Raw genomic sequence first — 17815 nt, 5'->3', positions numbered from 1 at the left:
GAAAGACCCTTGTAAATAATAGGACTACATGACCTGTGAAGAGAAATGTAATTTCCTCATGCTTCTTAAACTAAAAATAATTGTCAAAATCATTTTCATGTAGCCTCTGCCATATTCTAGTCACTGATCCTCTCCTGAAGGGCATGAAAAGGTTCAGAATCAAGAGTCTATGTTTCTTGGAATAAATAAGTTATAAATAAGATATTTTATTTAAGATATTTTATTTATTATTTATGACCCTGTCACAGCACGGCCATTTCCGCCCAGACACCTCCCGGTGTGTGTGTGTGTGTATGTGTGTTAATTTGCATGGTCACACCCTTCCCGTGTATCCCACCTATTCCTCGTTTAATGTTGTTACCGTGTATATATGTAAAGTCCTGTTTAGGCGTTGGTGTTTGTTGGTGTTTGACCCCACATAAGCAGTCTGCTTCAGGATGCCTCACTGTGCTGTTTGAGTAGTCTTGTTCATGTTTAGCAGACTTTGTTGTGCTCAATTTGTTACGTGTATTAAACAAATGTCTGTTTGTGTGACAGGGCTCGTCTGTGCATCCTGCCTCGCCTCCCACATCACAGACCCAAAGCTCCAGTAAAAGTATCCTTGTTGATTATTTGCAGGTTTCAGTTGTTCTTTAATACTCTGATTAACAAATGAGGGGAACATTGTTAAACTGACAGGTTCAGAACAATGATCTGAACATAAATGTAAAAAAGACAATAGTTACAGTTGTAATAAATTGTAATAAAGATTCCTAGGAGAGCCAACTATACACGTGGAAATATCATTAGAAGTGGAAAAGAATGAAAGACAAGTTTACTCCTAAGACTAACAGTGTCATTTATTTGTTTTCAGTGTAAACAGTCTAAACTAGATTGAACTGAAATAGATTTATTTACTGTTTGGACTACTACTTTAATGCTATCATAAAACATGACTTTTCCTCTGGAGAATCTGGAGAACTTATTCTTCTGAACAGTGTGAATGGAACCATCATGTGGGCAAAGTGTTACATGCAAGATGTGTTTACTTCAATACCACACAAATATCAATGCCTTTGAATATGTCAAGGCACACAAAAATGTAACTGTAAATAAATTGCATATGTTAGCTGTCTAATTGAACATTAATTCCAGTCTTTGATCAATGCTAGTTTCTGCTCCTCTCTTGCAGAACACAAATAAGCTCAGAATCAAGAGTCTGTATCTCCTGGAGTAAATAAGTTATCATTATCCCTACTAATTGAGAAAAATAATATCATTGTCTGAGGGATAATAACTGTGTCTACCCCAAATTCTAACCTTACCTTTGTCAGAATTGATTTTTTAAAACTATTGGAGGGATGCTTGGCTAACATAATGCACTATACAATATTGCCCAGTGATGAAAAGACAAGAGCAGGACAAATCCAGGATGTGATGTGTGATATACTTTCCTCAGCTGTCTTTCTGCACACTCTCTATCTGCAGTCGGGGCTTCTGCTGAGGAAAGGAGGACAGCCACATGTGAGGGGCCTTGCCGACTGAGGTACTCTTGCTTTTCCCAGCCTGCTCTGAACAGTAGGTTTTTGTGCGGTACATTTGGGCTTTGTCCTCACAGCAGCCGATGGAGCTCAGAAGTATGCAAGCATCCTTTCTGAAGGCCTTGGTGAAAATGGCATAAAGAAAGGGGTTGGCACAGGAGTTGATAGGATAGAAGAGCACCAGGAGGATCTTGGAATTAGTGACCGTGATGAGGGGGACCTTAAAGGCTGCGGAGATGGCGAAGAAAGAGATGGGCGCCATGCAGAGGAAGTCTGTAAAAATGAGCACAGCCATTCTCTTTGCGATTTTGGCATCGGCAGCACGGCCGGGCACCTCTGGGTGCTGTACAGCCGCATAGATCCGTACGTAGCAGCCACAGATCACCAGGAAAGCACCCACATTGAAGAGCAGCAGGAGGATGACATAAGCTTGGGCCAGAGGTGTCTCAATATCCATAGGCAGGCACATGCTGACCTTGCTATAACTACTGACACCCACTAAGGGGAGAAGGGCCATGACCAGGCAGAGTAACCAGCCGAAGGCCGTGATGGCAGCAGCATGGGCCAGGCCCAGCCTGCGCTCAAGCCGGAGTGCATGGGTGATGGTGTGCCAGCGTTCCACGGTGATTGTAGACAGAGTGTAAACAGACAGCTCACCGCCAAAGACAGACAAGAAGCCAGCGACGCCACAGCCCGCCCCAGTCTGCCACTCAATGGCGTGTTGGCTGTAGTGGCCACGTGTGCGCAGGTCCACGGTGGCAATCATGAGCAGGTAGACGCCTATGCAGAAGTCGGCAAAGGCCAGGTGACACATGAGGAAGCGTGGGACAGTGAGTTTGCACCGGCTAGCAACTAGCACTAGGAGTACAGTGAGGTTGCCGACAATGGCGAGGATGTTGATGAACCAGATGGCCACGCGCAGGAATCCGAACCCAGCAATGTCCTCACAGGGGTTAAAGGCGTCTGCCTCTGGGGTGCACTCGAGAGCTGATCTGGTCTGGCAGGACTCCAGTTCTGGGTACTCAAAGTCTACATTGCCAAAAATGGATTCTACAGGTAGGGGCTTCAAAGTGTTGGTGGAAAATGACACATTCACCATTTTGGGCTTGTGGGAGAAAATCCCATCTTTACTCCTAAACATGTGGTCATTAAATAAAATGTCACTAGCACAAAAAAGAGAATATGTACTTCATATTACGTTTGTTTTTAAACTGTCCATTACACAAAATTGCAGACCAGTGTATGCCAATTGAGAATAATTGTTAGGGAGTCTTCTCTGACCCACATCATTTTTAACAGTAAAGTGGTATCCCTTACCTTGGTAATAAACTGTGCTCTTCACAGTATGAAGATCCGTTTCTCTGTGCTGAATATTGATCGTCCCTGTTGGAGCATATACACAATAACTTAACCTGAAGGATACTAACAAGGATGCTAACAAAGGATACTAACCATTACAGAGTTATTGCTATATATTTTAAAAGAAGTGCAAAAAATGGCATAAAGATTCTTTAAATCTAATTTAAAACTCTATAACTCTAATGTAAAATCATGTAAAATAATGTAAAAACTTTTACAATCATAAATCCTTAACTATAATAATCCAATCCTTAACTATAATAAAGTATTAATACAGAAGTATCTTTGCCTGTATTCCATAGTTTTATTATATGTCTGGCTTCAAATACCTGAATCAACTAATGAATAGACTGATAATTAGCTAATAATAAACTATTAGTACAGAAACATCCTTGCCTGTATTCCATAGTTTTATGATGTGTCTGGCTTCATATACCTGATTCCACTAATGAAGGAACTTACAATTAGCCAATAATGTGTCAGGAGTGTTATGGTAAGGAAAGTGCAAATGTGTGCAGTGTAAATCTGCTTCCAGGACTAGGTAATGGATAATACTCATATTACAATGCACATTTATACAAAGATCACAAGAAGATATTATGATATGAGTGCACACCTGCAGGTGTGATATTCTATAGTCTAAACTGGTGCTAATCAAAATGTCCAGGTCAGTAGTGAATAGATTAACAACCTCTTAAGGATCAATGCAGCATGTATAATTAAAGTGACAGGCACCTGTGAGCATTCCAGGTGAGCAGCGCACAGCAGTGACTGGGGTAGGTGAGGTGGGCCTCTCTCAAACTCTCAAAGCTCTTTAGGGGAGGTAATCCCTTCATTGAGAATGCTGAGCGCGCCACTAACATGTGTACAGACCGTAGTCCTCGAGAGGGAAGCGTCTCCAGAGCAGTGGATGATACATCTCTGCGGTACAGCAACAATACAACAAATGTGGCAAAATTGGCCTGTATTTATTTATTTTTCAACACTCTATTTTAAAATGTTTTTCAGAGTATGATGGGATAAACTGGACTGAATCAGATATGCTTAATGAGCATCTTAAGTATGCAGAACATTTATGTAATTAATTTATTAAGTAGAATGAGGTTTCTCAAGTAGATGCAAGCTCAACTAATGAAACAAAATATAACATGTCTTAAGTTTTGCAGGATATCTTACAAAACAGTAGGACCCATAGCTCCAGAAAAAGCATCCTTGTGGATTATTTGCAGGTTTCGGTTGTTTTTTAACACTCTGAGAAACAAATAAGGGAAAAGTTCAAATACATTCTGCTGTAAAACTGACAAGTTCAGAACAATGACCTGAACATCAATGTTAAAAAAACAACAATATTTACAGTTTGTCTAAGCTTGTCCCATTGAAGGCATAGTTTTGAATTTCCCTGAAGCCATTGTTATAAAGATTCCTAGAAGAACCAAATATGCACAAGGAAATATGATTAAAAGTGAAAAAGAATGAGAGACAATGTTATACTGACAGTGTCATTAATTTTTTTCAGTGTAAACAGTCTAAACTAGATTGAACTGAAATGGATTTATTTACTGTTTGGATTACTACATTTAAAGACCATGACTATTCTTCTGAACAGTGTGAACATAATGAATGGCACCAACATGTGGGCAAGGTGCATTAGGCAAGATGCATTTATCTCAGTAACACAAATATCAACGCCCTTGAAAATGTAAAAGCACACAAAAAAGTAATTGTAAATGAAATGTATTCTTTAGTAACAGAACCTGTATACTAACATTGCAGTTTCTTCCCTTGTCATTCCAATGAAGGCATTTGATGGGATTGACCGCAGGTGGAGGTTGTCACAAATATCACTTCAAAAATAAGGGGAAAAAAGGTTTTTCCTTTAAAACTGGACAACACATAAAAATAAACATTGCTTGTTGAAGCATCTATATGTTAATGTGTGTGGGTGAACCAATTATTACAGATCATGTGAGACTGTTCTCAGCATTCTCAGACTCATTAAAAATCCAAATGTTCCACACTGGAAAATTTACTTCTAATATAACAAGCACGGCTGGCTCAGGTTGTGGTCTGCAAATAGCTGTTTTATTGATGCTAGCTGTTTAGCCAAAAAAATAATTCTATTAGACTACATTACACTAGTTAGTAGTCTGCATAACAGTTCATAATAGAAAAAAACTATGTGGTGGATTAATGTGTGCCATGATTTTCATCCCTTTTTCTGGCTAAGGCCCAAAAAAATCATGTGACAATCATGTGACACTGATATAACTCACAGTATAAAATAGGCTTCAAGAGAAGAAATGGATGTCAGATCAGGAAACACAGTTATCCCGGTATTGGAGATGCTCCTGTGGAAATGAAAAGCAGTGGGTCAACAAAAGCAACTGGCCATCATAACCAAGATAACAGAATTAGCCTCAAGGATCGTTGGATGTGGCTTCCACAAGCTAGGTTTTCGTGTCTTTTTGTTTGTGGAGAAGATGTCATTAAGCTACTGCCACTGGGATACAAATCTGACGACCAGGTGTTGCCAGACAAAAGAAGAGGAGCAGTCGTGACCTGAACAGCAGGTCTTGGTTGGCCTAGATCTAATCATACTAGCAGTTTAGCTAATCAAATTTGAATGTATGAAATGATGTGGAAACAGCTTTAGGAGCATTCCAAGGTTGTTCTCTAGAGATGGTTGTAACCAATCCAATACCACAAATCCAGCCTGAAAATAACAAAACAGGTCACGTGATAACAGCCAGGTGGTTTGAGTACAGTTTATTTGCATGTTAGCTGTAGAGTTTGAGTGTATGTTAGCTGTTGTGTTTAACTGTAGAGTTTTCTTCACATTAACAATTAAAACTATTATGTTCAATTGCAAATATCCTTGTGTTGCTATTATGTAGTTTTTTTTTTACCCCAATGTGGGGGAACAGGCAATCTGCCTTCTAGTGAGAGCATTTAAACAAGAGCAAAGAGGGTCTTAGCACTGCTCACTGCCACAAAATGATTGAAGTTAATTACTCTATGGCTTTAATATATTCAAACTTTTTTTTTCTTGTGATGTTCACAAGATTTTCACACTGAGAGGTACAGAGAGAAGAAAGAGAAGAGAGAGAGAGAGAGAGAGAGAGAGAGAGAGAGAGAGAGAGAGAGAGAGAGAATGTGTGTGTGTGTTGGGAACCAGGTGATGACCAAGACAATAAATATCACCTCACTATGAGAAACACTGTATGTCATTGGTAGAAAAAGTGCTTTAGTAGTCTTATAAGCAAAGCGTTTCTGTTTCTTTATAAAACTGTCAAATCCGTTCATGATATCTGTAGGAAAAAATATATATATATATATATACATTTCACACACAAAAAAAAACTTCAACAATCTAAATTTCAAACAAATAACTGCTCTACTGCTCCATAATTGTTTTGAATGAAACATTCAAATTCAAGATGTCAGATTCATACAGAAAGATTTGTATCATGATCATGGGGCCTCTATTGTTGGCATTAAAACTAGACTTTTTTCATATATTTAATCATTTGTTCAGTCTTATGAAAGATTGAGTGTAGGAGCATTTTGGTTTGTGATTGGAACTGGCTTAACTCATTTAGACCCCTCATACTCTATAGGATAGCAATATTATTCAGAAGTAAGAATAAATGTGGTGCTCACAAATATCTCAGTTTGGGTAGCTTGTTGAAGGCTTGTTGGTGGATGTAAATCAGGCTCCTTGTGTTTTGGATTGATCTGTAGTCAAATCATACATGAGTCATGGTTCATGAAGAAACATTAATAACCCTGATTGTGCAGGGTTACAGGGATATTACCTTTTTTATATAGAATATGGTACCAATGTCTTATTACAAGGCATACATAAAACAAAAAATGCTGATATTGGTAACAACTGAAAACAGCTGACTGAGTGTCAGGAGCAAAGTATCATGTTAACTGATCATATTACCTATCCCCAACTTTCATGCCTTGTTAACCAGGTTAATACATGATGCTTTTTTACATGTCCTTAACTAACACTTACATCTCTGAGAGGTTAAGAAGGCTGTTGAAGGCTTGGGTTTCTATGGTCTCCAGTGTGACACTCTGAGCAATTTCTCTGAAATCACAAAGTAGAAGAAGTCATTCTAGGCAAGAGATAAAAATAATTAACTCTTCTTCCAGGAAGAAAGAGTTGCAGCTAAAAGACTGTCAGTTATTGGTTATGATGTAATATGTGTACAAATGATATAATCTCTTCTTCAAGCACATTTGACAAATGGCCAGTTTCAGATTTTGCCTTGTCTTGGCTTGTCCTTGCACTATGAATTGGGGCAATCACCGTTTCCATCTTAACAATGCACCATTTGTCACGATTAGTCCCTCCCAGCTTCTGTGTTCCATGTTTTCCCTGTCTTCTGTATTTTAGTTTCATTCCATAGTTTCGTTTTCTCCACCCCTCATTTGATTTTCAATACCTGTTCCTCGTTTAGTTGAGGAATTTAAACCCTTCCTTGTGCCCTTGGTTTTTGCTCTTCATTGTGTTCAAATTTAGGTTCATTGCGTTTGATAGGTTCACTGTTTTTCCTTGCGTGTGTCTGTGTGGAATATATTGAATATTTCAACATATTGGATGTATGTAACCCCGTCTTTGTTTCTAAGCCTCTGTGTCCATTAACCTGTTATTCTAGCTGTTTTGTTTTACCTTAGCTCCGTACGTTTCCTCCTAGTCTTTGTTATAGCCTGCTTTCCGTTTGCCTTCGTTTATCCTAGCCCTTGTTTTTGTTACCATGTATCCCCATACTCTCCGTGTTGGATCTATGACCCTGGACTGCTACCATGACTCTGATTTTGGATTTGCCCCAAATAAATCTCGCTATTCTCCATACGTGTCCGCCTCCTTACTGCTCATCGTTACACATTTACTCAAGGGAAGTTTGATAAGCCTTCTAAAATCCAAATCAGTGGATCAAGACTACAGAACTTGGCTGACTCCAAAGTTCAAATTACCCAGGATGGCATAATGTCCAATTCACGACCACACAGATGTCATGAACTCCAGGAGCCTTGCTCATCCCTACACTGCCACACCTACCTCTTCCCACCGACATCTCCGATCTGGTTCGCCAGAGTACTAATTACACACCTGATGACTTTTCTCTCCATTACTACCCTCATATTTAAGCTCCACTCCCTCACACACTCTTTGTGAAGTATTGCCATTCTCATGTTGCATACCGAGCCTTCTATGAATGTGTTTGTCTTCCTGGTTTCTGAATCCTGCCTGTGTTACAGACCTCGTCTCATGCTTGACCCCTGGACACCTTCCTCGGACTGACCTGACCATGATTACCCTAACTCCTCTTAACTAGCTTGGAAAGCTCCAAGCTCTACCACCTCTACCTACGATCCCTACCTGCCCCATACACTAAATAAAACCTCTAGCAATTGAATTCTCTCCCTCGTGTGTGTCTTCATTATAACAGATAAAACATAAAAGGTAGATTTGAATGTGGATATACTAGTTTTTATCATAACAATGCCATATTGAATAAATAAAATAAATAAATAAACTATTTATCATAAAAATATTTATTAATTCTGTTATTCATTACATACTTAATAGCTGTCACATACAAACATGTCATTCTGCAAGTCCAAAAACATGGAGGTTAGGGGAATTTGCTAACCCAAATCAATTATCCTGGTGTGTGTGTGTGTGTATGATTTTGTATGTCTGCATGTCTAATAAAATTGTGCTAGTATGAATATGTGTGAATAATTGTGTGTCTACATGCCCAGTGGTGGATGGTGCTCTGGGTGCCATCTCTCCCCTCCTTGCACCTAATTCAGTCCCCCAGGTGGCTGAGGTTTCCAGTTTAGAGAAGGCTGTGCACAATTGGCTGCCGCTTCTCACTGGTATGTGACTGGATGTAAAAGCTGTGTGTGTTAATTGTAAAGCAACTTTGGGTTACCCAAAAGGGGCTATATAAATATAACTTCATTCGTTCATTCTTTACTATAAACTGCAGTCTTTAAAAACGTTGCACACAGCCAACAATCAAAATGGAGCTACATTAAGGCTAAATGGGCCAAGGATAGTCAAATGACATGCGTTGCATACTGATGGTAAACAAAGTACCTACTACACTCTAATAAACTAAAAAAAAGATATAACTAAACTGAACCAATACTTGCACATAAGTCAACCTCTCAAACAAGTACTTTTGAGTAATTAACTAAATAAAGTCTGTGGAGAGATCCACGGTATTTTGGAAGTCCTCGCCATGTTCCTCTCTTCCCTCCTGACTGGCCCACCCATAGATCTAGTGGCAGTTGCATATCATACTACAAACTCACCAGCCATTTTATTAGGAGCATTTATGTAATTATCCAATCAGTCACATGGGTAGTGGTGCAATGCACATAATTATGTAGCTATGGGTCTTCAGTTAATGTTTACATCAAAATAGGTTAAAAAATTTTTTAAATTGTCCTGGGATTTTCATGAACAACAGTCTGAATAGTTTACATAGAATAGTGCAAAAATAAAAAACCTTAGATGAGTAGTGGGTAGAAATGTTTAACAGATGAAAGAGATCAGAGGAAAATGGCAATACTGACAGTGATGACTGGCAATACAACTCATATATGTTAACTCATATAACAACTTTCAACTGTGATGAGCAGAAAATCTCAGAATATTCAAAAAATTGAACCTTGACAGTTCAGTGAATTCCAGCGTGGTACTGTGATAGGATGCCACCTGTGCAACAAGTCCAGTTGTGAAATTTCCTCGCTACTAAATATTCCACAGTCAACTGTCAGTGGTATTATAACAAAGTGGAAGCAATTGGGAATGACTGCAACTCAACCACAAATCGGTAGGCCACATAAAATGACAGATGCTGAGGCATATAGTTCACAGAGGTCCCCAACTTTCTCCAGAGTCAATCGCTACAGACCTCTAAACTTCATGTGGCCTCCAGATTTGCTCAAGAACAGTGCACAGAGATCTTCATGGAATGGGTTTCCATGGCCGAGCAGCTGCATCCAAGCCTTACATCACCAAGCGCAATGCAAAGCGTCGGATGCAGTGGTGTAAAGCACGCAGGCACTGGACTCTAAAGCAGTGAAGACATGTTCTCTGGAGTGACAAATCACACTTCTCCATCTGACAATCAGATGGTTGAGTATGGGTTTGGCAGTTGCCAGGAGAACTGTACTTATCTGACTGCATTGTGCCAAGCGTAAAGTTTGGTGGCGGGGGGATTATGGTGTGGGGTTTGTTTTTCAGGAGTTAGGCTCAGCCCCTTAGTTTCAGTTAAAGGAACTGTTAATGCTTCAGCATACCAAGAGATTTTGGACAATTTCATGCTCCCAACTTTGTGGGAACAGTTTGAGGATGGCCTCTTCGAGTTCCAACATGACTGCAACAGTGCACAAAGCAAGGTCCATAAAGACATGGATAAGCAAGTTTGGTGTGCACAGAGTCCTGACCTCAAACCAACAGAACACCTTTGGGTTGAATTGCGAGCCAGGCCTTCTTGTCCAACATCAGTGTCTGACCTCACAAATGCGCTTCTGGAAGAATGGTCAAGAATTCCCATAAACACACTCCTAAACCTTGTGGAGTGCCTTCCCAGAAGAGTTGAAGCTTTTATAGCTACAAAGGGTAAGCCGACATCATATTAAACCCTATGGATTAAGATTTGGATGTCACTCAAGTTCATATGCATGCGAAGACAGAAAAGCGAATACTTTTGGCAATATAGTGTACAGTTCTGCTGCCATTTTGGCATAGACAATTTAAAAGAAAGGACCAAACCTGATGAGTTTCAACAGCTGTTTATGTATGATAATGGTGGTGTAAATATAATCTTTGCACACATTGGGCCATTTTTAAATGGCTAATTCCAGTTTAATAATTCACCATGTCACAAAATAAAAATTATATTAACCTGGTTCCATGACAGTGACCTCAATGTACAGTAACCTCCCCAGTTGCCAAACTGGAATCCAATAGAGCACCTTTGGCATGTGGTCGAATGAGACATTCATAGCATGAATATGCAGCTGTTAAATCTGCAACAATTATATGATACAATCATGTCAATATGGACCAAAATCTCAAAAGAACATTTCCTATACTTCCATGGAATCCAGGCCACAAAGAACAGAGGGTGTTTGAGGAAAAAATGCGGAACCTATTCAGTTTTATTATGGTGTTGCTGTTAAAATGGCTGGTAAGTAGACAGACCGTTGACAGTTTATATTAGCTGGAAACTTTTGAAACATTACCTAAGGAGGAAGACAACTATGGAAGGACTCTTCTGCTGTATTAGTTGAGGTCATGAAGTAGTCTCTTTTAACCAAAGTCAGAAGAGGACTAAGGAGCTTTACTGGCAAGTAATGAAATAAAATATTTTATATAGTATTGGTGTAGTGATATCCACTTTTGTAGCTTAGTTGCAATACTTAGAACATGTTAGAAATTCCCTTTTTATGCAGGAAACATATTCTGTCCAAGCATTTTTTTCCTGACATTTTTTTCTGACCTAAACCTAATTTGCTGAGTAGTTGAACTGATCATTGTCACTGATGCTGCAAATTGATGTTGAAAATCTTGATCTATTTTGAGTTATTTTCATATCCAGTTCATATAAATTCACACTTCATGTTCTCTCTTTATTAATCCAGTTCTAAAGTAAAATGTCGATCCACTTCTTCATGAATCAGAGGTCAAAGATTCAAATTGTAATGACACTCCTCAGATACTCACATTCTTTTAACACACTGCAGTCCATCAAAGCTGAGCTTTGGAATACTCTTCAAGTGGATATAGTTCAAAACACTGGAAAAAAAGATTGCATACATTATTAGAACTTTAACATTATTAAAACCTTAACTGCAAACCTTCAAGGCACAATTGCATCCAAGAACAAGACTACGTTCAAAAAAGAACAAACTGAAGATGAAGAAGGCATTACAGAAATGAATATCACCAGATAAAATACCCAGCATCTGGTGATGTTTATGGGCTACAGAATTCAAGCAGTCATCAACTGGAAAAGGATTTGTACTGAAATACTAAATGTTACCATTTTACTTAAAGTTGCTTAAGTCATTGTTTTAAGAACAATTTGTCTTTAAATCCTGAAGGTGAAACACTAAAAATAGTAACTAGAAGTTCATCATAGACTGGCTTTATTAATCAGTTAGAGAAAACTTTCCTGCCTTAGTTTGCACATTCACAGCACATGATTAGAAGAGTAGGATAACCACTAAAAATACATGTATTTGCAAGGGGGCTTTGGAGAAAGGTTTCACAAAGGTTAAACGGGAGGAGTTAGAATTAAGAGACATGAAGAGATTACGGTGATTAATTCCAATAGTGTCTGTCATAATATGTAAAAATGTTACGATTAGTCTCTCCTAGCTTTCATGTTTTCCCTGTCTTGTGCATTTAAGTTCCATGCCGTAGTTTCGTTTTCTCCGTCCCTCGTTTGATTGCTCACACCTTTCCCTCTTTTCTACCCTGTTAAGTTTATGTATTTAAACCCTGCCTGATGGCCTGTGTAGATGCTGATCATTGTATTAGAAAACGCGTCTTTTTTTTTCGAATCCTACGTTTGTTCTTCCATACCTCCGTGTTATTTCCTAGTTTCTGCTGTAACCTGCTTCTACTGTTTGCCTTCGTGTACTTGTGTTTTTGGTTCATCTTGTATTCTACGACTCTCCGTATTGGTAATATGACCCTGGACAACCCTAACGACTACGACTTTGGATTTGCCCTTAATAAATTTCGCTCTTCTCCGCCTCTTTACCGCTCACCGTTACAAAAACCCTTGAATGAAAGTAGGCGTTTTTTGTGCTTTAATCTCAGCCATTTCTTCTTTTTGAATCCAGTGTGCTAAATCAGAGAAAAACCAACAAAAGCATGTTTTTGCCAATCGCTTATAGCCAGCACTGTATATTATTCTGTACTGATATATAAGGTATTCAAAGGGGTCCTTTGCCTTACAATGTTTTATATTCCGTTTCCTACCGTAAGCCTGCAGACATACAGACGAAACCCAGGCTATAGGCACAGACAATATGGAAAGGCAAATGCTTGATATAAATTCTTGGATCATTTACTGTGTATAAACTATTATAACTGATGATCTCAGAGAGTGTTGGCTAAACTCTAAAAAGTGTATGTAATTGGTTGAAGCTTATTTGTCAGTTGTACTTATTCTTGATTGCAGCTTCAACAACCATTACACCTTGCAAGGAGGTAACGTTAGCATTTTGACCATTTATGACCTTTTAGAATAACCTGCAGAGCAATTCTATAATATCCACTGTACATTTTTTCACCATCACATTTTAGGTAATTATAGGAAAATTACAGCAATATTTTGGCAACTACACAGTTTTGCCAGCTTCTTGTCTCACAAAGTTTTATATAATGTTTTTGATATGCCTCAAGGAAGTCTGCTGAGTATCTGGCTACCACAGACACGCCTAGCCCAAACAACATCAATCATAGTCAACAGATCCTGGTGTGGGATCACTAAATGCTGGGTGTACACTAAATGTATACGTAACAGTACTCCGCCACATTTAATAGCCCCACATATGTCTTCAAATTCATTCATTCATTCATTCATTCATTCATTCATTCATTCATTCATTCATCTTATAAACCCACTGCTGGGCGGCGGGGGGGGGGGGGGGGGTATCCTGGTAGTACAGGGTGCAAGGTGGGAATTGCAAACACAAATATATACATAAATAAATTGAGTGCCCTAGTGTAGTGTTTATTCAAGTGGTCCCAAGTGAAGCACTAGATGCAGCACTGTAAGTCACTTTCTTTCTGAAGCCAAAGTGTCACTCTAATGTTTCATTGCCTGTCTAAAAGATGTTTTAAAATCACACAGCTACATTATTTATCTGAAAAAAACAATTTCTTGCCATAAGTTTATGTGTCATTAGGTCTACAGTAGGCTTTCAGTAAGAACATTGTTAACTGACAGTATTACCACAACATATTCTAGGCTAATTAATATTAAGGGTATAATAAATTCAAGCAATAAATCTGAATTTAAGCAAATTCAGGAAGGGGACAAAAATGTGTAGTGGCAAGACTGAGTTACGAAGCAAGACTTCATAGACCAGTGTTTGGCTTGCTCATAATGAATTTGCTTAATATCCATATGGACACCATTTCATAACTTCAGACTATTTGAATAGCCATGATTCTAGGATGTCCTTGGAATAAATATATTTTTCAGTCGCTCTTGCATCATGTTGTGATAGTTAAACTGTATATTGTACTGATCAAGTACACAGTACATTGTGAGTGTTGACTAAGTTTCTTAAAACTACATTTATAGTGTAATATATGTGATACATTATGGAAAAATAAATGGTAAATTATGAATTTTGCATGAAATGCCCTTTTCAACATGTCATTGATTGGTCTGATGCCCTTGACTGATTCCAGCTCTTATCAAGACTCAAGGACTTGGTCTGAGATACAGGAGATTATTTAAGTGCTCAAGGACATTAAATGCACATTATTCAGTTTCAGCAGGCACTATTTTCCATACTCTACTAACAAGCCTGTTCTTGACACCACATGGCCAAAGGAGTATCTGCAGTTGGCAAACCAACTTGACCTTCCTTCTTGAGATAGTTTTCACATTTGCTCACAACTCCCTTATTGGCTCTTCTCAAAAGAAGGAGATGTCTTTCTGAGAAAAGCAAACATGCACTTTTCTGGAAACAAAAAGGTGTCTAGAAATAGAGTTTCTATGAAATATCCAGAACGAAAGGGTAATTGAGGTCATAGTGCTGTAACACATGCCCTATCCAAACAGGACTATGGTGGAGCTAGATATTGCATAATGCCGCAAAATATAAGAATAGTGACAAAAAAGCTGACAACAGGAGTAGTTCACTAATCTCATTAACAAAATCCTAAGGAAATAAAAGGCAAAAGGTTGCAAAAAATAATCCAAGAAAACTTCTTTAAACTGGCAATGAGCAGAGTGAGCAAGTTCAAACAATCTCTTTCTCTTTCTCTTCTCTCTCTCTCTCTCTCTCTCTCTCTCTCTCTCTCTCTCGCTCTCATTCCTATATACAGCAATGCCACTAAACAGGAAAAGAAAAAAAAACTAATTAAATTATTTTAAAAAAATTAAATGTTAGTTTACATAATCCAAATATAAGACACAGTATGATTAATGACAGAATCCTGAAGAGTACTTGGCAAACACAGTATCAATTAATTTCTTTAAACTATAGATTAAAGCACACAGCAATAACTGTGTGATGCTATTGTTCCTGAATTATTCTCAAAATGTGTGAACCAAGGATATGCTTAGAATAAAAGGACATTACTAAGAATATGAAACATTTTACAGCTGTCCTATGTAGCAAAGCTAATACCCCTATGTTAAACTATGATCTCTGCAGTGTTGTCTGATAAGTTTAATAATGCTAGTATATATACATACAAACATATGTTGCGTAATGGTAATTTGGTAATTATGTTATTCTTACTGACACACACTGTGTATAATTGAAACACTTGAATATTTGTAGTATATGGTATGTTTAATTAATGATTACGTGTTTATTTAAGTATTCATAAGCTGTTTCTTTAATCATCATCGTATGGTTTCGCGTGGGTTTTTATGTTACTTTTTATTTTAGCTTTTAACCTGCGTCTGTTACTCTCTGTGCATTTTTTCCTAAGAGATCGTAAATATATTAAATAAATAATTTTGAAACTTATGGTTTAAAAAAAGCTAGTAATAGAAGTTTCAACACAAACCTCACATTAATGTTCACTTTAATTAAAGCTAAGTGACATCTTTTTTCAATTCAGCCTGGGACTGAATAGGCTGTCGATAGGCTAGTTGTAGCTAAGCAGCTATATATAAAAGACAAACGCACGACAGTTAGCAGTATGGTTAAGTCCGTAGCTAACAGTTGCTCTGAGGTCAGTTGAGAATCTATTTTATCTCTGTGTCGGAATTGGGAAGCTTTTGGATTCAAGGTCTTCACTCCACCGTCGCTGTTTCAACATTCAAATCCGTAACTGGAGATACGATGTGAAAAAGAATCGTCGGAAACTACTTGGTTGCACTGAAGTCCCTGCTTGCATTGAAACCAAGTTACTAAGGCAACACACAGCTCTTGTGAAAGGAGTTAATGAAATGTGTTATGAATCGCATAGGACAGTAGGACAGTACTAATATTGTGTGGGAAGGATTGTTCAGGTCCTACAAGATTTCACTCTGTGCCTCTTATCTTACCCGACACAGGCGCGTGCGTGTGTTTTTCTATTCTTAAAGGCACATTTGTGTACTTCTGCATAATCTAGCTCACTAATGCTATAACCATGAAGCTGTAAACCTAAAATAAAAATGTTTTGTCTCTTTTACTGCACTTAAAAATATTTATATTTTCCTCGTAAAGACCTGAGAAATGTATTATGATAAAATATAAATAAAACATAAATAAATATAAATACAATGTCTTAATGTCTTTGTCATTTAAAAATGCACACAGTGCGTGGTCATCCACTATAACCTAGACATCTTTAATGTTCATACGGTTAATTTACTAAGTAACACTGTTCTAAAACATGTATACAAATGAGAGAACATTTACGAATGTAGTAAGGTCATCGTAACATCGTTACAACATTAAATAAGCGTCATTAACCAACATATATCTCATGTCGTGCGTAATTGCGCAAACGCAAGTGAATGAATGAAGAAATTCCTTTATCATTCGGTGAATGATGTCTCTTTATGACTATTTGCTTATTGCACGGCCCTTGTATTTGAAATAACGTTTCTGTACAAAATGTTGGAACCTTACTCATAATCAGAAAAATAGTATCCCTTTTCACTTACAGTCTGTTGTAGGTCGAGTGCTGCTTCAGTGCCGTGGCCTCTGTCACACTGTTGCAGTTAATAGTCTTGATGGAACACCGACAGATCTCCGGACACTCGAAATGCAAACAACAACAGTAGCGCATCGCAAGGGTTAAGATCAAAATCCTCATTGTCTAGAGTTTTTCCTTGTTCGATTAATTTCCGTTATTTTGTGGAAGATGTTCAAACATCAATGCACTAGTCATTAAATTTTTCTCCCCGCATTCTTTCTCTAAAATGTAGGATAAAACGGAGCACAGGACGTCGCTGAGCATTTATTTTCAAAGTATGCCTATCCATTAGTTTTTAAAAAGGGAGCGCTCATCGCATCTTGCTTGGCTTCCAAAATAGAAATGTGCTCCCCCTGCCGAATGAAATAAGATAAATTGCCAACTAAAGCCGTTGACAGAACGTGAGGAGTACGATAGGCTCTTCCAGTACTGAAAAACTGAACAGTAAGAACACTATGAACACTGAACTGACAGCTCGGTAAGCTGGTCCCTGTCTAACTCTGGAGCTCACAGCTATCCACTGATACAATTGGGAGGCATCAACATAACAGAAATATGCAGGCAATTGTAGATCCTGTTAAAATATGTATATAGTTTCTTAGCATAACGTATATATTACTCAAACCGGTGTACTATACATAGGCCTATGTTACATTTTGCAACACAAAGTGAATCGAGGATAAACCGAGAATGCAAACCATGCCCTTTTCTGCTCTCACCCCAGAGTTTCCTTTAGACATGTAACATACATTTAGTAAATAATTGCAGGTGAAAAAATCCATATGGAAAATCCAAACCCCATAAAATCAGACTGTGCCTTCTGAGGCTTAATGAGGTTGAATACATTTTTTAATTAATTACTTTTCTTACTTTAGCCTATAATATTTGTTTGTTTGTTTTTTGGTTGGTTGTTTGTTTGAAAATTTGAAATATTTTTGTAGAGTCAGGCTTTTCTAGGACATAATAAGAAGCCAAATACAAGCTGTTTGCTTTTGCACCATTTGTGCCA

At 38.0% G+C, this 17815-nt stretch overlaps 1 protein-coding gene across 1 annotated transcript; it reads right to left on the bottom strand.

Annotated features, from left to right (window-relative positions):
- Positions 1-813: 813 nt before the first annotated feature.
- lhcgr (luteinizing hormone/choriogonadotropin receptor) lies at positions 814-16978 on the bottom strand. Its single transcript, XM_081724414.1, has 10 exons — positions 16775-16978; positions 11641-11712; positions 6904-6978; positions 6540-6614; positions 5153-5227; positions 4646-4723; positions 4234-4302; positions 4056-4130; positions 3615-3800; positions 814-2650 (listed from the first exon to the last, which is right to left on the bottom strand). Exons 1-10 carry the CDS (start codon positions 16924-16926, stop codon positions 1435-1437), a joined length of 2073 nt encoding a protein of 690 aa, XP_081580540.1. The 5' UTR covers positions 16927-16978; the 3' UTR covers positions 814-1434.
- Positions 16979-17815: the final 837 nt, after the last annotated feature.

This window comes from Electrophorus electricus, chromosome 12 (genome assembly GCF_041902795.1).
Source record: "Electrophorus electricus isolate QZ-2024a chromosome 12, ASM4190279v1, whole genome shotgun sequence".
In the NCBI taxonomy this organism is placed as follows: domain Eukaryota; kingdom Metazoa; phylum Chordata; class Actinopteri; order Gymnotiformes; family Gymnotidae; genus Electrophorus; species Electrophorus electricus.
The sequence above is the reverse complement of the archived record's forward strand: the minus strand, read 5'-3'. Positions and strand labels throughout refer to the sequence as shown.

What these genes read in the sequence shown, in the direction of transcription:
- lhcgr (XM_081724414.1), bottom strand. Translation starts at nt 16,926, where the DNA reads ATGAGGATTTTGATCTTAACCCTTGCGATGCGCTACTGTTGTTGTTTG. An exon ending in CTGCAGTGTGTTAAAAGAAT is followed by an intron (nt 6,979 to 11,640) that starts GTGAGTATCTGA and finishes TTGTGATTTCAG; the next exon opens with AGAAATTGCTCAGAGTGTCA. An exon ending in CTTCTTAACCTCTCAGAGAT is followed by an intron (nt 6,615 to 6,903) that starts GTAAGTGTTAGT and finishes ATTTGACTACAG; the next exon opens with ATCAATCCAAAACACAAGGA.